This window comes from Trachypithecus francoisi, unplaced genomic scaffold, assembly GCF_009764315.1.
Source record: "Trachypithecus francoisi isolate TF-2019V2 unplaced genomic scaffold, Tfra_2.0 Lachesis_group16, whole genome shotgun sequence".
Lineage (NCBI taxonomy): Eukaryota > Metazoa > Chordata > Mammalia > Primates > Cercopithecidae > Trachypithecus > Trachypithecus francoisi.
Window position 1 is genome coordinate 63,920,651 of NW_022681461.1, and position 27,644 is coordinate 63,948,294.

Here is a 27,644-nt window from a genome sequence, read left to right on the forward strand (position 1 = left end):
TGGGCGAGGGAGGAAGAGCCTCATGGCTCCCACATCTCCCTCCCTGTGCTCTGCCTTGTTCATTTCACAGCTATGTCGGCACATCGCCTCCAAAGGCCAAGGAAAAAGAAACAGCATAGCCCAGATGCGGACAGTACTCTCCTATCTGTCACAGAGAAGAGAAGAGAGAAATAAAAGCTAACAAGACTTCCAAAAGCAAAATCCCCAAACCACCTCTCAGGTACCCAGCAGCTGGCAAAGTCAACACAGGAACCTGGCGAAGGGAGGAAAACCCATCCCCAATAAAACCCAGGCAGTTGTGGATCTGAGATTCGGAGACTGAGCACTGCCGCATTTCCAAGGGCGTGATGGGCGTCCTCGGTGGCACTTCTCTGCTAACGTACAGGTGGTCTGTCTAGACCGATGAACCAAGCCTGTCTTTGCTGAGTACTGAGTCTACCTTTTTTTCATTATTATTATTTGGAGGGCTATTGAGATTCCCCTTGCTTCCTTATTTATGCAACTGGGAAATCACAGCACAGAGAGCTGCTTCCAAACTGAAGGCCACATGGGCCAATTTCAGATGGATAATTAAATATTGAACAAACGCTGAAATGCCTCTACTGAATCGGGATGGCTAAAAATAGCCACCCCGCCACTCCTAGAGCGGGCACGCGATACATGGGCATCTCGGCTGCTCATCCTCAAACCCCTCCTCCCTGCAACTGCCAAGCGCAACCTTCCCGGGAAACAGCAGAGGAGGCGGAGGGAAATAGACTCCCCAAATACCTACTTAATGGAAAACAAAACTTCAGCTCCCAGCAAGCTCTGAATGTTCCTGACCAGGAAATACTCTCCCTTTCCTGACATTTAACCAAGTGGCCCCGAGAGGGAGGTGCAGGGGAAATATCACAGCCATTGCCTTTCTCTTTAAAATAGTCACAAGGCTTCATGTCATTTCTAAAGCAAAACACGTATGCAGCCTGGTAGGTGAACGTGTGTGTGTCAAGTTCAACAGTACACGGGAGTTGAATCGCCATTCTCTCCCCCAAGAACACCCAGTGAGGAGCCCGGGCACTTCAGTTTCCATATCTGGGCTCATCTTAGGGAAAGCAACCAACTATGCCAACACCAAAACAGGATACAAAGGGATCTGAGCTCCAGATCTGGATTTCTCATGAACGTCTTTAGGTAACCACGGGCAAGAGGTCTTGGCTCTGTGGGCCTCAGTTTCCCCAGTTGTCAAGGGGAACAGTTGGCTCCTGGTACTGGAACCACAAGTACCCATCTCTCCAACCTCCCCATTCAGCAGCTGGGCAAATAGGCTCCAAGCCCCTCCCTCTACCCCCAGGGCTTAGTAAGTATGGAATTAAATAGAAGGACAGAGATAGAAGAACTGAAACCTGAACCACTGAGATGAGGAGCATGACCTGGGTCCATTCCAGCCCTCTCTGAGTTGCAGCAACCGAGAAAGTTAGAGGGAGCCCTGGGGCTTCTGAGGCATGAGCTTTTGAGTCCAGTGGCCTGGGTTCAAACCAGTTATTTCACCACCCTGAGAGGAAAATGCAGGGGAAATATCACACCCAGAGCTTGGTTTCCTCACCTGGCAAAGGAACGTAACAACAATAACCCCTACCTGCTAGGAGGACTAGAGAGCTGAGATGAGACATGAGGTTATCAGGGGAAGCTCTTGGCATGGGGCCAGGCACACATTCAGCTTGCTGAAAGGGAGCTGTTCTCTTCCTGATTATTAAAGGTGATGAGGGTGGGTCAGGAAGGACAAAGGCAAGAGGCTGACATTCCAGCAGATTCACTGGGGCCTGTGGCCTCCTTCAAGGACCTAGAAAGTTCTGGGGATTAGGCCTCAGCTGTCTGCCAGACTCCAGGGAACTCACACCAGGGGACTCTGAACCCTCAGCACTAAGGGCTTTGGTGGAGAAACATGGCTGAGGCCCTGAGACCTGTCACATGCCCTAGAAAAGGGCATGGTTGGCAGGACATGAGTGACAGCAGGATCCAGGAGGCAGGGGCAGGCCAGGGAGGTCCCACCTGAGCTATCCCAGGCAGGTGGAGGAGGCAACCAGATGCCAACGGGGCCCTCCCCTGCCTCCTTCCCAAGCTTTGACCAAGATTGTGACAGACGATTGCCATGAACACCCAGTGGAGTCACTAGCTGTGAAGGGAGGTGGCCTTCTCAAAGTCAGGGCCTGACCTCAGAAAGGTCTGCCTGCCCATGGATATCGCAAAGTGAATCTGAGGACCTGGAGGTGGGCAGAGCTGGTCTCCACCATTTCTGAGCTGTGTGGCTTTGAGCAAGGCTTTCATTCTCTGGGCTACAGTTTCCTCACCTATGAAATGAGGATAATATCAGTATCCATCTCACAGTGTTGTTCTGAACACTGCATAAGGCAAGGCAAATTCAGAGTTGAGCTCATTGCCAGGCACAGAGCAGGCATGCAGCACACAGGAGCTCTAATAAAAATGAGCCATTTTTACCCACATTACGCGACCTGAGAGGGAGTGAGCTCCCCAATCCTTGAGGTATGTAAGGAAGAGGAGGTACTGGAAAGGCTAGGGCCAAGCCCCAAATGAGAGATTGTGTCTCAGCAGAAAAAGAAGAAGAAACGAGGCAGAAAAGGGCATAATGATGATTTCACGGGTCTCATCCAAGGTGGAGGCAGAGAGCTAGGCCTAGGGCCCTTGCAGGGAACATTTGAAAACTGGGAACCACAAACCCCCCCCAACTCAGGGCTATTCTCAGGCTCGCCCAACTCATGGAGTCCAAGCTGTTGCCCCAGAGGCCTCTTGCAGACCTTATCAAAGCCAGGGTCCTGGCCAGGTGCCATGGCTCATGCCTGAAATTCCAGCACTTTGGGAGGCCAAGGCAGGTGGATCACCTGAGGCTGGGAGTTCAAGACCAGCCTGACCAACATGGAGAAACCCCATTTCTCCTGAAAATACAAAATTAGCCAGGCGTGGTGGCGCATGCCTGTAATCCCAGCTACTCGGGAGGCTGAGGCAGGAGAATCGTTTGAACCCAGGAGGTGGAGGTTGCGGTGAGCCAAGATCGCACCATTGCACTCCAGCCTGGGCAACAAGAGTGAAACTCCATCTCAAAAAAAAAAAGCCAGGGTCCCCCAAGAAGTTACCCACCCCCAATGGTGGCACACAGGTCCTTACCTAACTATTCTCTTGGTTAGGAACCAGTTGTGTGAAACCATCCTCCTCCACCATGCAGGCAAGATATGAAGGCATGCAAGAGGGTTGCCTACAGGCACGGAGGAGGACCTGACCATCTCAAGAAAAAAACATCTGCAAAACCCCCAGCTCCCAACTAGGGCCTGGCAGGTGGCTGGACCCCTACAAAAACTCAGATGAAAACATGAATAACATAATCAAAACCCCTCATGGCTATGGGTATAGGCATTCCAAGGGGCAGCAGAGCAGGATTAACCCCCCTCAACAGATGGGGAAACTGAGGTCCTATGATGTGTCCAGTCATACAACCAGTTCGAGGCTGAGCTGGAAATAGAGTCCCTGCCTCCCACTAACCCCTGCTCTGTCTCCTAGAAAGAGCCCTGTGCCCTTGTGTACCCCAACAAGCTGGCCTCCCCTACAGACTGGGGGCTTGGCGAAGGCTGGGAGCACATGTGATTCATCTCCATGTGCCCCCGCACCCAAGCTGAAGCCCAGCACATAGTAAGTGCTTAAGAGGAGCTGGCTGGCTGAATGAAACGATCAGAACTTTATCCAGGGCTACAGGAAAATTTCTGTTTCTCCTAGCAGCCCTGGGGAAACAGGGGTCAGAGACAAAACTTTTCTTGGTGTGACTAGGTGGGGAGGCACCTTGCTTATGACACCCTTTTGGGGACAGGATCCCCCCAAATACATGGGGCATGCCCAGCCTTCAGGTAGAGTCAGGGATACAGTGGAAAATGGCAAATGGCCCTCGCCCTCTGAAGGTCACTGTTTCTAACCCACTTCCAGCTACCCTCCAGCTTCGTGCTCTACCCCCCACCACAGCAGGTCTCACTCTGCCTGTTCTTCAGATGGGGAAATGGAAGCCCAGAGAAGGGTAGAGCCTAAGCACCTTATTGGGTCAAACTAGGGAGACTGCAGACACTGTCCCTCACTCACAGCCCTACCAGGGACAAAGCCCTGCTCCCTTCCCCCAACCTGGCAGCTGCAGAACCCGGCAGCAACCAACTCTTCCTTGCACTTTTCTGTTTCTGAACAAATACACAGCCTGAGTTCTTGGTCATTTGCCTTCCATACTAGTGCCAGAGGCCAGAAAGGGTGTGGGGGCAAGAGTCTGATCCAGGCTGAGATGCTAGGCACCACCCATTCCTCTGAGGTCTGATACTACCATACGATGGGACCAAGCCCCCAGATGGATGGGGAGACTGAAGTTCAAGGTCAGAAGGGACTGGCTCAAAGGCCACGGGGTAGCTCCTTCAGCCTGAGTTTCTCCCTGGGTGGGGCCCTGCCCTCAGCAGGTGGTTGTGGCTCTGGGGCAGAGTCAGGTGTCTGAGGCTTTAGTGGAGAGAGGGCAATGGCTGCCCCAGCTGCCTCCCACCAAGGAGGACAGGGTGCCTCCAGCCTCCACCCCACACCCTGGCTGCAGCTCTAACTAACTCCTTATCACTCAATGCCTTTTTAAAAAAAAACAAAAAAAACAAAAACAAAAATATTGAGACAGGGTCTTGCTATGTTGCCCAGCCTGGTCTTGAACTCATGGGCTCAAGGATTCCTCCTGCCTTGGCTTCCCAAAGTTCAAAGCCCTTTATCAAATCCAAACTACTGTTGCCTGCCCTTCCCCACCCACCCACCCACCCAACCCTCTTCCCAATCCACCCTCCTCCCCAACCCCAGTAGGAACTCTATCCTCAACACCCCAGTCGTTTTCCTTCTCCCTGACTGCGCAGTCTGTTCATTCTGTCCAGAGAGAGGACAGTAGCTCACCCTCAGCTTCAGCCTTAGTCCCGGGCACTGTCTTCTGGCCCTCACATGACCCTGTCACTGCTAGCCCCACTGACAACACGAGGTCATTGAGGCTTGGAGAGGTAACTGGCTGAAGAATAGTTGTGTGCACAGCTGAGGCTTGAACCCAGATCTGACTCAATGACGCCCTCTGCCAAGGGAAATCCTATCCATTTTGTGAGATCCCATCCAAATGTCACCTCCTCTGTGAAGCTCTCCCTGATTTCCCCAGATATAACTTCTGTTCAGAGACAGTCTCCTCCCCACTCTCTGCAGGCTGTGAGCTCCTTTAAGGCTGGGACACAAAGCAGTGATCCTGTGTATGAGCTGGGGCTCAGGTGACAGCCCCTGACACATTGATTATCCCCTGCCCGGTCAGCTGAGCAGGAGTGGGACTCCTGTTACAGTCAGGGATGGAACTGGGCTGAGGTGAGAAGAGGGAAAGGTCACGCAGGGCATTTCTGAGGCAAGGGGGGGCGGGCGGAGGGGGTGAGGTGACGTGAGGTGGGTGCAGAAGGAGAGGCCCCGGGGTGGTCTAAACAGTACTGGGCATTTTCGCAGCTCCCATTTCTCAGTTTCTTCACTGAATCCTCCGCATATGGCAGGTCCATTTTACAACCAGGAAAACTAAACTCAGAAAGGGGAGAAATGACTTGCCCAAAGTCACAAAGCTTGAGCTCAGATTCCCAGTCTCCCAGACCAAGTCCAGGGGGAGGGAGTAAGTACAGAATTAATAGTATTAAGCCTTTCCCCAGATCTTAGAAAGTACAAAATTAAATTGAAGGACAGAGATAGAAGAACCAAAACCTGAACCACTGAGACAAACCCTTTCTCCAGGTCTTCAGTACTCCCCCCCTCCCCAAGGGAGTACTAAAGGCTTAGTACTGTTAATTCTGTACTTACTAAGACTTCAGGAAAGGCAAGAGCGGGGGGATCACAGGCTTTGAGAGACCCTTGAGGACTGAATTACCAGCATACACCTGTGCATACCCTTAACCTCAGCTTGAACCCTTCTGTGCACGGGGAACTCACCACTTCCTGAGGAAGCCCTGGACTGCACATCGCTGCTCAGTCCTGACTGTGGGAAAAGTCTTCCCCATTCTGGGGGAAGCAAATGAACACTGCCTACCTGCTTCATTTACCCTCACACTGACAAGAAAACTAAAGTTCAGAGGCAGCTCAGCCCAGGTCACACATCGGCAGCCTGCAGGGTGGGAATGTGGCCACTGCATGGCATTTGTTGGCACAGGGCCCGACTTCCCACTTTCAAGAAAACCTGATGGTGTCAACTCGGCCCAGGTCTCGGCTAAGGCGCCGTCTTTCTCCTCCCTTCCACCCCACGGGCACCCTCGGTGGGCCCGAACCTCTGCCCAGGACTCCAGCCTCCCCAGAGCCCCTTTGAAGGCCTCCTCCTCCCAGGGGGCTTCCCTCCCTCCCACTCAGCCAGGGAAGGAAGTCCTGGCCCCCACCCGCCCAAACACAGCCCCCTCGATCACAGGCATTTCCAGCCGAGGATCCTGTTACTGGAAAAAGAAAATGCTGCTCGCACCTCCCCCTCCGTCTCGTCCTGCCTCATGAGCTTGATGGAGAGAAACTTTGCAAAGGAGTTGGCGCCCACCCGCTCGAGGGGTCCCGGTTCCTTCCCTGAGGTCCACCCACTTGTCCCAGCACCCAAGAGTGGGGAGCCCCTTAAGTTCCCGGAAAGGGAAGAAAGAAGTCCACGGCCAGGGCTGGGAAGGCAAGGTGCGGGAAAGCCAAGATCCACCCTAGGTTACTTTATTGCTCGGCTGCTGAGTCAACTGAGGCACAGCGGGGTAGGAGGTCTGATCTGAGGTGCGGAGAAAGATTCCAGGCTCCCCTCTCCCTGCCTGTGGCTTAAGAGGAGACCCTAGAGCCTTGGGTTCCCCTGGAGAGAGGAGTACTAGGCAGAAGCTGGGGGAGTGGGGGGTCTGGCACTCAGGAAGGGGTGGATGAGAAAAACCCCCGGCAAATGGCTGGAAGGAGGATGCCGGTCCCTAGCATCCCAGGGCATCAGGTGGCTTAGTGGCCTTGGGAGGGTCTAGGGGTCAGGGGTCGGGGTGGCGCCTACCCCTGGCAGGCCGGGTCCGGCTGCGGGATCGGCTCCTCTGTCGCTGCAACCGGGGCCGCCTCAGCAGCCGGTAGTAGTAGGAGGACCTCCCGGTGCTCTTCCTGGCGCTGCCGCCCGCGGACATGCTGCCGCCCGCCGGGCACCGGGCCGGGCCTGGGCGCGCTCACACGGGCCCCATCGGCCGCTCCGGACCGCCCGGCGGGCGCCCCTGCGTTCTCCTGCGCTCGCCCGAGCGGCCGCCAAGGCCCAGGCTGCCCCACAAAGTCGCTCAAACTCCTCCTCCGCCTACTGCCCACTCCCGCTCCCAGAGCAGCCGGCCCCGCGGCGGGGGCTGGGGACCAGGAGGCCGGGCTGGCACCGGCCCGGAAAGTCAGTGCGGGAGAAATCCCGGCCTGGAGTCAGCGGGACGAGGCGGCCCGGAGTTTCCCCGGGACCCTAGATGGGTCCCCCCGAGGGTCCTGGCTCCTACCCCCGCGCCCGAGGGTTCGACCGTCGACCTGAGGGCACACCAGGCACCCAATCTCGCCAGCGCGGGTAGACGGTGCACACCTGCTTGTGCGCCCTCCGGAGCCCAGGGCAGGATGCACGCTTGGGGACCGTCACCTTCAATTAGTGTGCGTTCCTGCCCCAGGCTCGCTGGGCTGAGAAAGGACCCTGACTGCTCCGCAGGCCCGCGCCCAGCCAGGTTGAAAGACTTCCCTGTGATGCAGGATACTTGCCTCTTCTTTACATTTTAAAGGTTGTCCCGTCTGATACACATGTCATTTTTATATAATTAAAATTATGGTGTGTGTTTCAAGCACTCAAAGCACTGAAGGCGGGGCAGAATAATCCCTACCCTACTGTTGGGACCAGAAACTCAGGGAGGCATAAGGAAAGGTGCCAACTCCCTCTATTGCATTGGCTGAAAAGCTTTCTCCAAGTCACTCCTCAGCTCAAGAACCTTCCATGGCTCCCCAGAGCACAATGGCAATACGTCTAAACATCCTTCCTTGTTATTTGGACCCAAATAATCTTGCCCCAACCAAAGTCCCCTCCAGCCTCACCTCCGCTCTCCCTAATTCTCACTTCTCTTTGCTGTGCTGCCAGCAGGGACTGCCTTCTTGGCTATTTTCTCCACCTGATCAAAGTCCACCCTTTCAGGGCCCAGTTCCTTCATCCTTCCCTGACCATGGCCCACAGTGATCTCTCTCTCTCCCCGCCCCTTATCCCTTTAGCAACATTCGTCATTTAACTTATTAAGACACCTGCCTGAGCTGCATCCTTTGAAGTACAGAGGGGGAAACCGAGGCCTTGGCAAGGAGGTCTTGCCTCAGCCACATGGAAAGTGGCAGAGGCAAGTGGTCTCAGCCTGGGGCTCTCAACATTCAAACTTAGGGGTGGGGGGTGGGTGTGAGTCACCGCAGGTGCCTGAGGCCATCTTGGGGGTCTTCTTCCAGAACAGTGGGAGAAAAGTGGGTCCCTGGAGGGCACCGGGCCGTCTGGGCAGAAATCCAGGCCGGGTTTTGCACGTCACAGAGGAAGCCCCCTCCCTAGCCCTCTCAGCCAGCGGGGAGGGCCCCTAGCGGGGAGGGCCCCTAGTCCGAAGGAGCCCGTCTCACAGCTGGAAGCCAGGCGCCTTCCCTGACAGAGGGGGGGGAGGGGGACGGGGAGGGGCAGGAGGGGTGTTACTCCAGTCTGAGAAGTCCAGTTGCCCTGGTCCCCTCTTCCAATCCCATGGGGAAGATGGAAAACCAGGGTGCCCAAGAGGACACCCTTAGCCTCCCCTTCAGGTTAGGCCAGGGGTGCCCAATCTTTTGGCTTCCCTGGGCCACATTGGAAGAAGAATTGTCAGGCCACACATAAAATACACTCACACTAACCACAGCTGATGATAAAAACAAACAAACAAACAAAAAACACCTCATAATGTTTTAAGAACATTTATGAATTTATGTTGGGCAGCATTGAATGCCATCTTGGGCCACATGCAGCCTGTAGAGGTTGCAGGTTGGACAAGCTTGGAGGCATTGCCCTATCTCCTTTCCACAGCAGACATGGTGCAGAAATGTCTTTGAAAAGAAGCTCCTGGACAGAGCCCACACGCAGTCACTCAGTCCCCAGGCAAGCTGGGGACCTTCTTAGTATGCATCCTCCTCTGGCCAAACCGCCAGAACCCAGTTCAGCGCCTCCTCACACAGGTGGGGCTCCGAGCGCCACCTGTCCACACTTTGGCACTTCCAGGGGTGACTAACCTCCACAGCCAGGTCCACAGGTTCTGGGGGTGAGGGACTCCCACCCAGGAAGTCCTGCTTAGGGCCAGGGCAATGCTGCTGCTCCCAGGGCCTAAGTTCATCTGGCCCATTTTGTTTCCCAAAGCAGGAACCCTCTGATCAGCCAGGTACTAGTCCCCCCTGGAGCGGACGGGAGGCTCACAGTCAACTCACTGTTATCAGTGGTGTGGGCAAGTGGTCTTGGCCTGGGCCCTCAACAGGATGTCTGAGGAGTATGTGTGGAGGGGAGAGGGAGCAGTGACTTGGAACTCAGGACCTCATCTGTAAACACAGTTGGGCTCCAAAGGTCTGGCATGGTCTCCCCGCTTCAGCTTTTCTGTGTTCTTCTCTGTGCCTTAGTTTCCCTACCTACAGGGAGAAGCTATGGACCCCCAATCCATCTGCCTTGTGGAGGAAGGAGGGTCAGCTAGTGAAATGGAGGAAGCTTGTGCATTTCTGCCCTTGGGACGGGAATGGGCATCGCCAACCAGCCCAGCCGAGCATCTCCATGGGCCTGGGGCAGGTACCCACCGGGTACTGAGTGGGAAGGGGGCAGGGCCGGAGCTAGAAGAGAAAGGGCCCAAGCTCCGTGGCCCTCCTCCTGGCCCAGGACCAGAGCAGATAAAGGCTGCTCCCTGCACAGCTCAGCAAGGGACCTGGAATCAATCTTGCTGGGGAACTAGCCCCCCATCTGCTGCTCCCACCTCCCACCAGCGCCCCTGTGGTTTCCTCCCTCTGATCAGGAGAAGCCCACTTCCAGTGCCCATCACCACCATTACTACCACTGCTTCCTGTGACAGACCAATAGATCGGGCTTTCCAGCCCTGCCGATGTGAGAGCCTTAGTACCTACAGGGCTAAATGTCTGTCTGGTCTTATTCTCCTACTCCAGAGGGGCTCCTGAATAGGCCCAGCTCCCACCTCTCCCATGTACTGCTTTAGGGGGGACAGGGCTGCAGCCCCCAAATCACCCTCGCTCAGTGAACAGGCATATTTCTAGGTTTCCCTCGAGACACTCAGTTCAGTGGGTCTGGATGGGGCCTGGAAACATGCGTGTTTAGTGAGTAGGGGCATGGGTACTGGGGCTGGCTAAATCAGATCTGACTCAACCCCACCAACAGCACCTTCACCCTCCCCTCAAAAGCCTCCCCAGGCAAACTCTCAGAGACCCAGCTGTGCCGCAAAGCGATCATCTCCTGCTTGTACCCCAACCCATTCCAGAGCCCTTGGTCATCCTCCAAACACTGTTTCCTACCACCAGTCTTCGCCCTGTTGGTGGGACCTGGACGGCTGCCACAAAGCTCTTCCCTCTGCACCCACCTGGTGAATTCCTGCTTACCCTTCAGGACCCAGCTCAAGCATCCCCTCCTTTATTTTTATTTTTATATTTTAAATTTTTTATTTGCATAGGTTTTTGGGGAACAGTTGGTATTTGGTTACATGAGTAAGTTCTTTAGTGGTGATTTGTGAGATTTTGGTGCACCCATATCCCAAGCAGTATACACTAAACCCAGTTTGTAGTCTTTTATCCTTCACCCCCTTTCCACCCATTCCCCAAGTTCCCAAAGTCCACTGTGTCATTTTTCTGCCTTTGCATCCTCATAACTTAGCTCCCACTTATGAGTGAGAATATACAATGTTTGGTGTTCCTTTCCTGAGTTACTTCACTTAGAATAATATTCTCCAATTCTCATCCAGGTTGCGGGGAATGCCATTAATTCATTCCTTTTTATGGCAGAGTAGTATTCCATCATATATATATATACACATACATATATATATACACAGACATATATATGTATGTGTGTATATATATATGATGGAATAAATAAAGGTCTGGTCTTATTCTGCCACCTCCAGAGAGGCTCCTGGATAGGCCCAGCTCCCACCTCTCCCATGTGCTTCTTTAGGGGGAACAGGGCTACAGCCCCCAAATCACCCTCACTCAGTACCCTATAGGTACTGAGGCTCTCACATCAGCAGGGCTGGAAAGCTTAATCTGTATGTATATGTGTGTGTATATATATTTCATATATATTTTATATATTTTTATATATATTTCATATATATAATATATATTTCATATATATAATATATATATCGCAGTTTCTTTATCCACTCATTGATTGATGGGCATTTGAGTTGGTTCCACATTTTTGCAATTGCAAAATTGAAGCACCCCCTCCTTTAAAAAGTCTACTCTGACTCCAAGGACAGATACCCACCCCCAGCTCCTGGTATACCCCACTAGTCAGTTTGAATAATGGGGACACAGGAGGCTACTTGTGATGACCAGGGAGGGATGGACCCAAAAAATTCCCCTCTGGGCAGAAAACCATCAGCATCCCTGCTGGAAAAGCAGCAGTGGGTGGCATCAGGGCTGGGCTGAAAGTCCAGGTACATCATGGGCCAGGCCAGGGTTGGGTCAGCAGGGTCAGCAGGGTCACCAAATGCAGGGGAGGGAGGCTAGCCCAAGGCAGTCTTGAATCCCTCTGGGGTGTCAGGGTTGAAGTCAATGAGAAAAGATTAAAAAATTTTAAAAAAGAGTATTGCCAAAATTACCTTTGAAAAGCCTTAAACTGCCCATAAAGCATAGTTTTTCCTCCAGTCTTAAGACAGATCACCCATTTCTGCAGCTGAGCATAAAACAGAAGAGCACAGCCTTCATCGACAGGCCATTCTGTACAGGGGGGATGATAACAGCAACCACAACCAGTTGTCTTCAAACACCAGCCTCCCCCAGGAGAAGAGAGATGGTCATGCGTGGGGCACTACAGAAACCCAAGACTTCTTAACAGAGGAGGGTTACAAGTTTGACCTCGAGAGGTTTGAGGGTAGAGTTTAGGTTTAATCCTAATCATGGTAGCTGAACTGCATCTAGCGTGCACTATGTCCCAGGTCCTGTTCTTAGCATTTTACCCACATCATCTCATTTAATTTCAGAATAATCCTAAGAAGCAGATGGTTATTTCTTTCTCCAAAAGAAATGTCAAGAGGCAGAACGAGGGTAGGTGAGTTCCCTAAAGTCACAGGGCTTGCACTAGGAGGCAAGATTTGAACCCAGGGGGCTGAAAGGAGCAAAGATCATAAGGTTGAGCAGTACGGAATGCAGAGACAGGGGAGTGGAAACAGTCTGGAACTTTCTTTAACAGCTAGCTTTGTCAAGGGACAGGAGGAGGCTAGGGGCGACAGGAGTCCTGACAGGGGAAGCATCGGAGCCCACACCAGTCCCCACACAATGGGTGTCTGGAAGGCTCAGAGCTGTCAGGTTTCCTGTTGGGACAAGGGTGGGTGGTGGTGACCGGTGAAGTCCCCAGCCAGGCAGTCCTGCACACATCCGCCTCCAAGGACAGTGTCAACCTTTCAGTCTCTGGAGCTCTGGGCAGGGGTGGGGGTGGGGGAACAGGGGACACTCATGGTTAAGGTCATGGCCTCTGCCCCAGGAGGTGGCCTGTCTGGCAGGCAATGACGACTTCCTGCATCCACTGTTCATCCAGGAATAAGGCTAGGAGCAGGATCTTCACTAGGAAGAAGGGGGAGACTGGGGCCAGGTCACCCCATTCGAGGAAAAGCATAGACAAGCCCCATGAGGTCACGCTAAAGCACTCCAGGCTGGCCAGGCGACCACCGCTGCCACTGCCCCCCTAGACTTTCTCACAAAGGCCACCGATATATTTAATGACACGACATCCTTTGCAGAAAACGGTGCAGTCAGGGACAAGATGACCCCAGGCTTGGATGGCTCTGCCCCTCTCAACACAGGCGGAAGTTGGGGACCAGTCAAGCGTGGACATCTGAACACACACAGACAGAGCCTCAGGGAGTGTGAGTGCTTTTCCAATCAAGTCACCCAGGGCTGGGCCGAGGGCAGAGCCCTCGGGAGAGGCCAGGGCTCTAAGAGGGGGTCACCATGTGATATCTCTGGGTCTCAGGTTTCCACGTGTTAAATGGAGATGAGACAGCTCTGCTCAGCTCACCTCCAGATATTCCATCAGGATCTAAAAATCTCCCCATTCCCCAAACCGCCACCTACAGGTCCCCTCCAGTCCTCCGGAAGCCCAGAGAAGAGGACACGCACATCTCCCTCGTACATGTCGGCAGCCTGTCATAAAGCCCCGGAATGTCTGAGGTAGAAGGAATCTTGAGAGAAACTGATGAACTGGGGAAGCTGAGGCCCTCAAAATCAGCTGCTTGCCCAGAGGACCCTCCCTAACCCATGGCAAGCCAGGATCTGGCATCAACTCTGCAACCAACGAGGGTCTGGCTGACTCTCTCACCCCAGCACAGAGCAGTCAGGGTGGAGCAGTATCTCTCCCTGAAGATGGGAAAGTGAGGCCAAGGGAAGGAGTGACTCACCCAGGGTCACACATGGGGCTGGGGATTAGGGTGGGCTCCACCTTGGAACCTAAATACAGCCGCCAAGACCACCTCTCCCAGAATGCCTGCTGCCTTCTGCCCACAGGAGCCCTGGGCTTCCACTCCACACTGGCTGCCCTGAAGTTGAGGGCTCCAATCCTGTGGCCCAGGGGAGACTAATCCACTCTCCAGGCCCCAGCCCCAGCCCTCTTTCCTCACCCCAACCCTAGCAGCCAGCATTTCAGCCCAGATGGCCAAGCCTGGAGCCACTCTCTCTGTGTACTTCCTCTCCCTGCCCTGACCCAGAAACGCTGCCAAGCTCCAGGTGGGCCTCGGGCCCCAGTGAGGCCCACACTCCCTCCTTTCTCCCTGGCCCAGGCCTGGGGCTGAGGTTCCAGGTCTCTGGGCTTCCTCCTCCCTCTTCAGTATGGGCCCAGACAGCTCCGCACCCACTGGGGAACCAGAGGGGGTGGCATATGGTCCCAGTGTGAGGTCAGTGAGTCCCCTCCCTTCTCAAGCAGGCCTGCCTGGTCATCTGTGAACCATTTCGTAGCTGGCACTGGCCTAGGTTCCAGGGGAGGGCCTTACTCAACTCCTGCAGAGCCCACAGAGGAGGACAGCTGAATGGGCCCCGTAGTCAGCTCTTAGGAAGCCCCCATCCAGGTGGGGCATTTGGAGTGATGAGCCTTGCCCTCTTCGCTGTGTGACCCCATATCAGTGCCTCACCTCTCTGTGCCTCCATTTCCTAAGGTGTAAAGGGGTATACAAATGTTTTGTGAGGTTGTGGAAGAGTCAAATAATATAGTGGATCAAAGCCTTGTGTATAAACTGACAAGCAGCTTCCCCTCCTGGCTCTCTTCTTTTCTCTTTTTTTTTTTTTTTTTTTTTTGGAGACAGTCTTGCTCTTGTTGCCCAGGCTGAAGTGCAATGGCGCGATCATGGTTCACTGCAACCTCCGCCTCCCAGGTTCGAACAATTCTCCTGTCTCAGCCTCCTGAGTAACTGCGATTACAGGCATATGCCACCATGCCTGGCTAATTTTTTTTTTTTTTGGTTGAGACAGAGTCTTGCTCTGTCGCCCAGGCTGGAGTGCAGTGGCCCGATCTCTGCTCACTGCAAGCTCTGCCTCCCGGGTTTACGCCATTCTCCTGCCTCAGCCTCCCAAGTAGCTGGGACTACAGGCGCCCGCCACCTCGCCCGGCTAGTTTTTTGTATTTTTTTTTTTAGTAGAGACGGGGTTTCACTGTGTTAGCCAGGATGGTCTCGATCTCCTGACCTCGTGATCCGCCCGTCTCGGCCTCCCAAAGTGCTGGGATTACAGGCTTGAGCCACCGCGCCCGGCCTACCTGGCTAATTTTTGTAGAGACAGGGTTTCGCCATGTTGGCCAGACTGGTCTAGAACGCCTGACTTCAGGTGATCCACCTACCTCAGCCTCCCAAAGTGCTGGGATTACAGGTGAGAGCCACTGCGCCCAGCCTTTCTTTCCTTTCTTTTCTTTCTTTACTTCTTTCTCTTTCCTTCCTTCCCTCCTTTCTCCATCCTTCCTTCTTTGCTTCCTCTTTTTTTTTTTTTTTTTCTTTTTTTTGACAAGGCCTCTCTCTGTTGCCCAGGCTGAAATGCAGTGGTGGAATTATAGCTCACTGCAACCTCAAGTGCTTGGGCTCATGTGACCCTCCTGTCTCAGCCTACCGAGCAGCTAGGACTACAGGCATGTGTGCGCCACCATGCCTGGCTAATTTTTTAACTTTTTGGTAGATACAGGGTCTTGCCATGATGCTGAGACTGGTCTTGAACTCCTGGCCTTAAGTGATTCTCCCACCTTATTGTCCCAAAGCACTGGGATTATAGGTTTGAGCCACCATGCCTAGCCTTGGCTATTTCTTTTCTCACTAATTTGTGGATTCGTTGAGAGGACAGTCCAGAGCTGATCAGTATAGCTCCCAGTCCAGAGCAGGCTCTTAGCAACATTGGGAGAGATGATGGCAACATTCGAAAAAAGTGGCTGAGCCTATCTGACCTGGAGTCAGCACTGAGAGAATCTGGAAGAGGGAGAAGTCCTGGAAGACTGCCTGGAGGAGGAGACACTGGCATGGAGCTAGACGACTGAGTAGGAGTTGACTGGGTAGAGAGCAGAAGAGTATATTCTTGGAGGGAGAGACAGCATGAGAAAAGCCCCAGAGATGGAAATGAGCAAAGCATGTACTGGAGACAGTGGGTAGAATGGTGAGGCTGGAGCAGAGGATACAGTGGGGACTGGGGAGCAGGCTATGTGAGGGGTGAGATCAGGGAGAAGAGACAGGGAGATAGATCCAAGTTGGGGTGAGGCCCAGGCAGCTTCTCCAGAAGGGAAGAAGAGATGTGGTAAGGACAGAACTCTGGTGGGAGATCTGGGCTTGAGGCTTAGATTTGTCACTGTGTGGCTGTGCAACCTTGAATAAGTCACAGTGCCTCTCTGATCCTCCCTCTGCAACCATGAAAGAAGGGTCTGGCTCCTTACGGCAGGCTCATAGGTGTGGGGCTGGACTGGATGCCATTAACTACATTGGGAGCATTCAGAAACAGATTCCAGGGTGCCCCTCCCAGCATTCCTGAATCCAGATTTTGATGGGTAGGACCAAGGAATCTGTATTCTTAAAAGAGCTTTCTAGTGGTTTTCTTAGGGAGCCACTGGCTAAGATAGTTCTGGACTCAGCTTGATACCTTTTCAATCTCTGAATGTGCCAAACATGGTCCCTCCTTAGGGCCTTTGCATCTCTGGTTCCTGCTACCTCATTCCCACAAACCCTAGATCTTCAGATGGGCAGCCCCTTCCTGTCATTCAGGCTTCAGCTCAAATGTCACACCCTCAGAGACCTTCCCTAGACATCTTATCTCAATTGCCTTTGCCCCAGTCTCTCCATGATATCCCATGGCCCTGTTTTATTTTCTTCCACTTATCACTTCCTGAAACTATCTAATCTGTGTATTCAGATGTTCATTAATTTGTCTCCCCAAACTTTAATGAGGACAGGATCCCTGTGAGTCCAGTTCACAGCCATATGCCCAGTGCATAGAATAGCACTCAATAAATGTGTGATGAACGAGGTGAATGAAGGGAGCTGGGCTCAAAGTTCCTGATCTGTTTTTTTTTTTTTTTTTTTTAAGAAAATAAGCTGTGGTTCCAGCACTTTGGAAAGCCAAGAGAGGAAGATCACTTGAGCCCAGGAGTTTGAGACCAGCCCTGGCAACATAGTGAGACCCTGTCTGTACAAAAAAAAAAAAAAGCCAGGTGCGGTGGATCACGCCTATAATTGCAGCACTTTGGGAGGCCGAGGCAGGTGGATCACCTGAGGTCGGGAGTTCAAGACCAGCCTGGCTAGCAATGGTGAAATCCCATCTGGAAGCTGAGGCACGAGAATTGCTTGAGCCCGGGAAGCAGAGGTTGCAGTGAGCTGAGATTGCACCACTGCCCTCCAGCCTGGGCGACAGAGTGAGACTGTCTCAATAATAATAATTTAAAAAATTAGCCAGGCATGGTGGTGTGTGCCTGTAGTCCCAGTTACTCGGGAGGCTGAGGTGAGGGGATTGCTTGAGCCAGGAAGGTTGAGGCTACAGTGAGCTATGATTGTGTCACTCTACTCCAGCATGGGCATCAAAGGAAGACCCTGTCAAAAAAAAAAAAAAAAGAAAGAAAGAAAGAGAGAGAGAGGAAGGAAGGAAGGAAGGAAGGAAGGAAGGAAGGAAGGAAGGAAGGAAGGAAGGCAGGCAGGCAGGCAGGAAGGCAGGCAGGCTGGCTGTGGGACCAGGAACAACTGATCTACCTCTTGGAGCCTGGTGTGACACATGGATGGCAGGCTGGAAAGTTTATTTTTGAGTGGCAGCTGATAATGGTCAGGAGGCCAGGGTACAAATCCTGACCGTGAAGGAGCTGGCACAGAGTTTGCACTCGGTGACTAAATGAATGGATGAATAAATGCCTTCACTTTGCTATGTGCCTTTGAACAAGGCTCCTCTGGCTCACAGCCCCAGCCTTCCCTCCTACAAAATGGGGTTGGCCTGGGTAGGTGTTCAAGGCCATTGGGTATTGACACTCAGAGCCTCTGTGTCCAGTCTGGAACATAAATGGGAGCCACAGCTGCTGTTAGAGGAGAGGCAAGCACTGCCGGAGCCATGGTTCTCACATTTACTGGCCCTTCCTGAGGATCCCACCTAGCCCATAGCTGGCATCCTAAGGCCATGTAGGTGGGAATTACATGGTGCTTCTGCCATCCTCATTCCTCACATCCCCTTGGGAGTGAGAACAGTCCTGCCCCCATCCTGGGAAGAGCATTTTGTCTAGAAATTCTACCAGGGAAACGAGGAAGGGTTGGGCCCCTATAATTTCTGCACCTGCTCAAACAGGAAGTAGCAGAAAGTTTGGGGCCAAGAAAAACAAGTTCAATGTCATCCTGGAAATCAGCATCCCCCGTAGCTAGGGACTCACCCCATCCCAGGAGGAGCTCTCTTGGCAATTAATGATTAACATAGACAGATGGAGTATGAAGAGGGGATGGCCCAGGACCCACCCTTTAGCCTGTCACCAAAGGCTTAAGAGGAAGCAAAATTCACCTAGTCTTGTCTGGCATACCTTTGGTGACAGGGAGCTCACTACCAAACCAGCCCGCCATTGCCCTGAGAAAGTATGAAAGTGAAGCTGCCTTCCCACAACTGGGAACTGCAGAAGGCCTCAAGAGATCTAGTGGTCAGGCCACTCTCAAGTCAGAGATCAAGAAGCTCAGGACTGGCCCCACCCCACACCGTAGGCCTGCCCACAGGTTCCCAGCAACTGAGGAAACTGTAGCAGGCAAAGTAAGGAAGGGCCAGTTGGGGAGTTGGGGTTGGAGTTTAGCCTGCAGCCCAACCCCTAGTCCCTCCTGACTCTGATGCTGGACTTGGGGAGGGGCCAACCTCTGACTGATCCTCATTTAAAAGCCCAGAGGATATGGTGTGGGGGAGGCGGGGAGGCCTGAATTCACCCCAATCCCACTGAGAGTCCTGGGGAGGCAGCCTGAGTGACAGAGGCTCTGTCCTCTTCCCCTGCAGCCTCTGCCCCTGGGAAGCCGTAAGGAAGTTTCCCAATGTTCTGGGCCTGCTTTCTCTGACGTCGCATTTCTTGTGTCCTCCTGGTGCTCCCTCTCTCATTGTCGCCCCCCGACACAGGCTCCCATGCACGAACAGGCCCGCCTTCCCACCCAAGCCCATACCTGCCTCTCCCCAACGGTGGGCTCTTTGTAGATCCCGGCTGCCCAGCCCAGGCCCACACAGCAGCGGAGAGCCCTCAGCAGGTGCTGATCCGCACTGCCCCCTGCTGGGCTATGGAGCCCTAGGATAAAGTCCCCCTTGCCCCAGGCATCACCCAGGACTCCCAGGGATCCTGGGGTTATGCCCAGGGTGGACCCCTGAGTGGCATGGCATAGGGTTCCAGTCTCCTAGGCAACTTGGGCCAGCCTACCCCATGCCTTCTGGGCCCCTGTTCTCCTGGTACAAAGAAGGGGATGCCCAGAACTTCAGATCTCGGACTTTAAGACGCTTCAGTCCCCTGGGATGTGGGTCAAAGTGCAGACACTTGGGCCTACCCGGCAGAGTCTAGGTTAGCCAGTCTGGGGAACAGCCCAGGAGTCTGCATTTTTCATCAGCGGGCAGTGGGCCCACAGGTGATTCCAAAGCAGGTCATCTGTGGGCCGCACCGAGCCTCACTCGCCCACCTGTTGCTCTCTCTCAGGCTTTGAGACCACAGCCCCCAATAAAGATCTAAATCTGCTTTGTCCAAACTGCAGCCTGTTCCTTTTTTTCAGCACCCCATGTCCTGCAGGCAGGGAGGGGTTATAAACCTCATGGTACAGATGGGCAAACTGAGGCCCAAAATGGAGAACACCCAGTTTGCACAGTCCCTGACCCACAGTGAAGCCCCTAGCTTCCACCTCCCTCTGCAGGCTCCCCATGTGGTCTGGATTCTGGGGCCCAGCAGGTCATCTAGGGCCAGGCAGCAGCCGTGACTGGCACCCTTTGTCCTGGTCCCTGTGTCCTCTGACCTCAGCAGGTCCTGGGCTGATTAAAATATCCCCTTACAGCTCTGATAGGCATGGTATCCCCTTACAGGGCAGAGAGGGACACGGTCCCATCTGAGGCAATACAGCTAGCTTGCTGCTGTGCTCTGACCACCCTCGGGAGCTGCACACTGCTAGCACAGGGAGATTAGAGGACTTTGGCCTGAAGGGTTTGTGGAGACCTGCTAGGAGAAAGCAAAGCTCAGAGAGGGGAGAGTTGCCCAAGGTCACTCAGTGCATACTTATTAATCCCAATTCAATGTTTCCCCTTTGTCAGACAGTGTCAATTCAGTGAGTCCTTCTAATGACCCAAAGCAGTGAATCCTGTTACTCTCCCATTTTACAGGCACAAGAGTTGATTAGCGGCAGAGACAGGATTCAATCCCACACAGCCTTGACTCTAGTCCTAGCCTAGAGTAGTGGTCAGTGGATATGGCCCCAGCCCTACTCCTATCTCCCCTCTTACCACACCCTACTCCTATCCCTTCCCCAGTCACCCTGGACCCCAGCCCTCCACTGCTTCTTTCGTTTGTGTCTTAGCTCCCATGATTCCCATCTCCTAGGATACAGGACATGGGCTGACTTTGTAGACTCGGAGCCTGCTCTGTGAAATGGGCTCTTTTGAGCTCCAAATTCCAGCTTGAGGCTGTCCACCTCATCACCTTCCCTGACATCTCCCAGAACCAGGGCATCGCCATTGCTACCTTTGGGGACCTCCATCCCCCCAAACTGTCCCCCCAAATCCTCCGCTGCCTCTTCAGTGTGGTTCTCCATAAAACAGCCAGAGTGAAATCTGAAACACAGCCCCTGCCCTGGCCGCCCTGGCCCTACTGGCCTTTGGCCACTCTTTCTGGCTCATCTCCCCTGCCACAGCTCTCTTGAGCCACCTGGCTGACTCCCATTCACTCTTCCTTTCCAGAAAAACCACCACTCCCCTCTCCCAATTCACCGCCTCCTCCACAGCCCTCCTGCAACACTCTCCCTGAACTCCATGCACCTTTCCTCCAGGGAGTCCACTGCTTTATGCAATGCCATACAGGCCTCCCTCAGTATCCCAGGGGTATTGGATCCAGGATACCAAAATCCAATCAGATACCAAAATCCAAGTCCCTGACATTAAAATATAGCATATGCATACCCTCCTGTATATTTTAAATCATCTCTAGATTACTTATAACTAATACAACGTAAATGCTATGGAGATCATTGTATTGTTTAGGTAATGATGACACGAAAGAGTCTCTACATGTCCAGTACAGATGCAATTTTTTTCTATCTTCAATCCTCGGTTGGTTGAATCCACAGATGCAGAACCCGTAGATTCGGAGGGCCGACTGCATATTTTTTGATGATTCATCTCACATCTGTCTCTCCTGGCACACTGCTCTCCCTGAGGGTCATAACCCAGTGCCCAGCTTGGCACTGTCACACAGCAGCTGCCAATGGGGGGGGGTGTCACCGTTGAGTACATAGGAAGTGTGCACATCAGAGCCCCTCGGACCCCTGGGCCTCGTGCATCGTGAACCTGCCAGGCTCACAGCAAAACACGGTCAAATGCCTTCCGCCCCCACCCCAAACAAGTCACTGCTCAGGACTTCTTAATTTTCCTCCCCACAGGTTGCAGGGCTTCTCATTCTGTGATTTATAGCCCATCAAATAAATTCCCCTATTATCTTTCACATGCAGCGCTCAGCCTCTCTGCCATTTAATAATATATTTGGCTCGCTGGGCCTCTCCCAGGAGAAATCTAAGGCTTGGCTGCAATTCGGGGGCAGGCAACGTGGAATTCCAAGGGCTCATTTCAGAACCAAACCTTCAGCAGGTCTGAGCCTCCTACTCAGGGGCTAACTGGGCAGGGTCCCAATCCCTCTCCCCTCCCTTCCTCCAACAGAGAGACCATTGGCTGAGTGAGACGTCTCAACGTCCACTGGAGCTCTAGTGCCCTGTTTTAGAGCAGGAGAGACCCTGCTTCTTCCCCTACTAGACTCGGTGGTTTACTCCACAGCCATGATCTCAATCTACCTTTCCAATTCCCCGAGCAACGCAGGAACCCATTGGAACCGTTTCACAGACGAAGTAGCTTCTCTGAAATATATGGAGGTTGCCCCAGCCCTGCACATTCCACGGGTGCATGCTAGGTTCAGATGCAGCCAGCAGAGAGTTCAAGGGTATCCTCTGTGCCAGGCACTGCACCCAGTGCTTGACTTGAATCGTCTCATTGCATCCTCACAAAAGCCTTCAGAGAGAAAAGGTGCTATTATGCCCATTTTACAGATGGGGAAATTAAGCCTCAGAGACAACAAATTTCCCTAGGCTCCTCCAGGAAGCAAAGAGCAGCTCCCTGGGGGAAAGTCTTACTGGAATGAAGCATGAGAAGGGAGAAGGGGCAGGAGGTTACAGAGAACTCATAGCTTCATGCAGAGCCCTGCATTACAAAACAAAGTGTCTAGAAGGAAAGGAGAGCTCAAGGCTTTAGGATCTGACAGTCCAGGGCATAAATCCTACCCCTGGGGGTTCTCAGTTCTGTGACCTAGGGCAAGTTCCCTAATCTTTCTGGGTCCAAACTCCCTACTCTGTAGAATCTGAATACTATCCTCCCAGAACTGTCACAAGACTTGAATGAGACTGCACTCAGGAAGCTGCCTGGTAAACTGCCCAGTCCTGCGCCATGTCATTTTGGCTTGTTAGAACAGAGGAATCAAGACATGGTGTAAAGACATGCAAAGACTCCTCCAGACAGACATGGGACTGGCAGCTCAGAACCATGTGGGGATCTGGGCAGAAGACGAGGGCTCCTCCTCAGCCCCACGTACCCACAGGCCAAGCTGCTTACCTCACTCTTACCTTACTCAGGAGGTGGTACCAGCCACCTCCTGCCCAGGCTGGGGAGAAACAAGACGGCCCTCCTGCTCCCGAGAGCACAGGTCCCAGCGTTGCTCAGCTGGGGAGGGCGGCAAGGACTGGGTGTAGGGGCATTCCAGGCTAGCCCAGGCCAGGCCTCCCGCCTCTCCTCCCACCCAGCCACCAGGTCTGCTTCCCTCCTCCCTCCTGCTCCTGAAAGTTTCTGCTTCCACTTTATAGTTTCCGTGGCAACCACTTCTCTTCCTTTGATTGTTTCCTTCTTCTCAGTCACTTTGCCATCTTATGCTAAAAGGAGAATAAAAGCAGGCCAGAGCAGGAGGTCTGGCCAGGAGGAAGAGGATGGAGAGTGACAGGGCCAGGGGTGGGGGGGTGACCTCTTCAGTGCAGCCCTGGTTCCACCCTCAAAAGACATCTGAGGCTGGGCACTGTGGCTCACGCCTGTAATCCTAGCACTTTGGGAGGCCGAGGCAGGTGGATTGCCTGAGCTCAGGAGCTCGAAACCAGCCTGGGCAACATGGTGAAACCCCGTCTCTACTAAAAAAAAAAAAATACAAAAAATTAGCTGGGCACGGTGGCACATACCTGTAGTCCCAGCTACTCAGGAGGCTGAGACACAAGAATCACTTAAACCTGGGAGGCAGAGGTTGCAGTGAGCCAAGATCGCAAGACTGCACTCCAGCCTGGGGGGACAGAGCAAGACTCCATCTCCCCATGATCCCTCAAAAAAAGACCTCTGAACAGGAGACTGTCCCTTGGGAAGGTCCTCCACAGCAGGGTCCCTCAAATGTGACTCTCCTGGGTAGACTGCCTGCCAGGCCCTACAGGGGGTGCCCACGGCTGCATCTTTAAGGCTCTGCGCGGGGCTGGGCCTAAGCCTGCTCACCACTGTCTTGTATTCACCCAGCGTGCTTTGTGTTTGAATGGCCTCCACCCTCAAGCCCCACCCTCTCTAGCTCTGGATATCCTTTACTACCCACGGCCTCGCTCCCATCTCAGTGCGCCTCCTTCCTGTGATTGCCCTGGTGCATCCTAACCTCTCTCTCTCAGGTGGCCTTCTTCCCTGCAGACAGGCCATGTTGGCAGCAAAGCCAGTGCCTCCTTCACTCCATTTCCATGCCCAGGCCCCTGCACGGGGCTAAGCACACAGTAGGTCCATAGGAGGTGGCCCTGAACCTACAGCCAGAGAGACCAGGGCTCCAGTTTCAGCTCTACCACTAGCTAACTGTGAGCCCTTCACAGATTTACTCTAGAACTTGGTGCTCCTGGTGGTAAAATAAGGATGGAATTAACTTCCTCACAGGATGTTGGAGACTGAAATGAGTTCAGGGGGGTCTGAAAGAGCCTGGAAATTTTCGAAGTGCTGTATGAAGTCCGAGGTTATTTTTAGGCACTGAATTGGTGCTGTCCACTGAACGGCCCCAGGGTCTCCTTGACCCCACACATGGCTCTCTTTCTCCACCTGCTGACCTCCTGAGGCACTGACCGGTCACACAGAGGCCTGGCCTCTCCAGCCCCGTCCACGCCATAGTCACCCTCTGCCAAGCTTCCCCTTCACACACACACACATACACGCGTGCACACACACACATATGCAGGTCTGAGGCTGGGTGGGCTGCACTGACACACAGGGCCCCATGGCATCAGGCATCAAACCTGCCTGGTGTTGGCTGTTCTGGCTGAGGGGGCTAGGGGTACACAGTCACAAGTCAGCAGGGAGCAGCCAAGCCCATGGGGTGAGGGTGGGAGTAGAAGAGCAGCTTCCTCCCAGCCTAGCCACAGGTAGTGGCTGGGGCACTTGCAGGACCGATGGAGCAGTTCACTGCCTTCTCCTATTGCCACCATCTGCTTCCTTTAGAGGCTGGACCACCAAGGACGGGGGTCTGGGTAGGCTACCCAGTTACATCTCCTGGAATTGCTCTCCCCAGAGAAAGGTGTTCCTCTTCCACACTCCCACGAGGGCCTCCCCGCTTCCTCTTTGGCGCTGACAGTGAACTCCATCCCCACTGCCCACCCATTCTCAGACCTGCGCATCACCCCTTCCAAACTGCGCACCGAGGCTGCACCTGCCCAGGCTTGTGCTGGAGTGAGGCTGCTTTCTAGGCACAAGGGGACGCCTGGGGCCACATTGGCTCAGGGTGGGGCTCCTGTGTACACTGGGGGTGGCCATTTCACCCTGCTCCAAAGACCTGCAGGATTGAAGGACTTTGAGCAGATTCAGAAAAAAATGAAGACTTGTGAAATGTCAGAACCAACAGAGTAAAGGGAGGGTCCGCTGTGGTCGGCTGGGGCCTCTGCCTCCTCCACCTCTCCTCTTTCTGGCCCTACTCCTGTCTTAAAAGCACAGGATTCCCACATTGTCACTGGGAAGCCAGGCCATTCAGCTTCCACCCCGGGGTGCATAGGAGTTAGCATGTGAAAACCAATGCAAGCCATGGTATGATCCCTGGAGAACCCTTCAAGAACTGTGTCCCTCTGTGTCCTAAGAGGGCTCTGACACAGTCCCTGTCCTCAGATAGCTGACAGTCTGGTGGGACACATAGGCTTCCACAGAGACTCTCAAGGGCCCAAGGCAGAGGAAGCACAAGGGAGGAAGCAACTAATTTTGACTGACAGGGCAGGGAGAAATCAAGGAAAGCTTCACAGAGGAGGTGGCATCTGGGCCAAGCCTTTGAATAGGACTCCAAGAGGCTGAGGGTGTTGAGGAAGGGAGCAGCAGCCCCAGACCCATGGCAGAGACCTAACTTGACCTCCCTTATCCAAATGCCAAAGACCATGGTGAAGGTTTGGGCCTGGAGGATGCTGTCCTGACATCCCCTTAACTGAGCCTTAAATCTCCCACAGTGGTCCAGAATGAGGCACATCCAGGCTAGCTCCTGTGGCCAAACCCTGGGGCAATGTCTGTCCTGGTCACTGTTGTCTCTAGGCAATGGTCTGAGAGCACCAAGGGGGACAGAGCCTGCCAGGTCTTAAAAGCCTAATGAAAAGAGTCTCCTCGAGTTCCCGGAGCAGCCCATTCCAGGATTTCACACCACCCCACAGTCAGCCAGGAAGTTCTTCCCCCTATCTAACCTACATCTCTCTTGCTGAAACGTACACCCACCTTGCTTTGGAGACACAGGAATAACAAAGCACAGACGCTGAACAGCCTCACCAGGCACTCTGCAGCAGAGGTGGTTTGGCGGGGGGGGTGTCAGTGGGCAAAGACACAATCCCCTGCTCTGACAAGAGAGAACAAGGCCCTCTTTGTGCACATGATTAATTTATAGGCCTGGGGAGGGTCAAGCGGGAATGTCCTCTCTCTGGGCCTCGAAGGCTTCCCTGACCCAATTTAGAAGCTGCGTTTATTGTATTGTTCATGTCAAACCTTGCCGATGAGGTCTCTATTCCCAGCGTGCTCATGAATTGTCTGGGAGTTTAATAGTGTACAATCTGAGAACAATTTATTAAGAAGATTAAATCCCCCAAATATGCTTCCACATGCTCTACAAAATAGCAAATTTATTCTCCGGCATCAGTGGGCTCCCACTGCCCAGAGCAGCTGGAACCCCTCAACCTGGGAGAGAGGGAAGCTGAGCAGGGTTGGGGAGCCCCCTGAAAGGGTCGGGGGGAAATGCACGTGGCACTCCAGGACCCCAAGTATCAGCCCCAGCATGAGCAGGGCCCAGAGGTGAAGCTACTCCTGCAAAATCCCACGTTCGAAGCCCCCACCTTTGTCACGCCACCTCGCCCACGGCCTCCCTCTTCAGGGAGGCTCCAGTGCTCACTCACAGCGGGACGCTGGTCTAGACACTTCCTGCTCTGAGACTTAGAAGCCCAAGTGGAGCTCCCAGCATCACTCTCTGAGGCCTGTCTCATTCACTGCACCTTCCTGACCCTGGGAACTCCTGGAGGAAAAGAACAGGGTTAGACAGCACGAGGTGTTGGAATGAGATGGAGTTTGTATTTGACCCTTCCTGGGGGGTGGGAGTCTATACTGGAGGGGTCAGAGGAGGTCTTGCTAAGGGAAAGCTGGGTAGAGGAGGTGAGGGCAGGGGAGGAGGTGTCCCTGCCCCAGCCCTTAGGGTCAGCAGGGAAGAGATCACCTGGAGAACTGGTCTGTGCTCAGATACCAGCTGCAGAGACCCAGGCTTTGGGGCTGATCTGAAACTTCAGGCTTGGCCTCATTTGTCCCTGCATCTCCTCCAGTCCACTGGGTCACCAGAACCCATCTGTTTTATCACCGGTAATAAACACAACTATAGCCATGGCGTGTCCAGGGCTTACTCTGTGCCAGGCACTGTGCTGAGCTTTAAATGCCTTGTCACATTTTAAGCTTGAAGCAACTCTGCGAGACAGGTGCTGCTATCACCGTGCGTCTTATATGAGCAAATAAATTCGCAAGCGTAACAAATACGCCTGAGGCCACACAGCTAGTAACACACAGAGGCCAGGATTCAAACCCAGGTGGTCAGTCCCAGCCCCAGAGATCTGAGCCTCCTGACCTTCCACCTCATTCCATAGCTGGGATGGCCCCTGTCTGTCCCCACGAGGACCCTGGGCTCAGTTCAGCCCTCCACATTCCCCATCAGACAACTGCAAGGTCTCAACGATGGCCACCCAGCCTCTTGCCCATCCTCTCCCATCGTCTTTCCACACGACAACTAGGGGGTCTGTCCTCGAACCCAAACCTGCCCTGCTCCCTGCTGAAAGCCCTGCCACAGCTCCCTGGGCCAACAGCAGAGTGCAAGCTGCTTCTTTTTTTTTTTTTTTTTTTGAGACGGAGTCTCACTCTCTCACCAGGCTGGAGTGCAGTGGCACGATCTTGGCTCACTGCAACCTCCACCTCCCGGGTTCAAGACATTCTCCTGCCTCAGCCTCCCAAGTAGCTGGGGCTATAGGCACGCGCCACCACGCCCAGCTGATTGTGGTATTTTTAGTAGAGACAGGGTTTCACCATGTTGGCCAGGATGGTCTCGATCTCTTGACCTCGTGATCCACCTGCCTCGGCCTCCTAAAGTGCTAGGATTACAGGCGTGAGCCACCGTGTCCGGCCGCAAGCTTCTTTGCCTTGCATTCAGGACT

General features: G+C 53.6%; 1 protein-coding gene across 12 annotated transcripts in view; it reads right to left on the reverse strand.

Annotated features, from left to right (window-relative positions):
• Nucleotides 1–27,644, reverse strand: part of DAB2IP (DAB2 interacting protein) — a 219,482-nt gene that overhangs the window by 125,787 nt on the left and 66,051 nt on the right. For 5 of the 12 annotated variants that reach the window (XM_033237577.1, XM_033237573.1, XM_033237575.1 and 2 more), the window contains exon 1: nucleotides 7,049–7,354. The exons of 5 other annotated variants lie outside the window; for them this stretch is intronic. In XM_033237577.1, coding sequence (XP_033093468.1) covers nucleotides 7,049–7,172 — 124 coding nt within the window. In that variant the 5' untranslated portion in view covers nucleotides 7,173–7,354. Of the gene's footprint in view, nucleotides 1–7,048; nucleotides 7,356–27,644 lie in introns of those variants that run through there. 2 more of the 12 variants (XM_033237576.1, XM_033237585.1) reach the window with 1 other exon arrangement.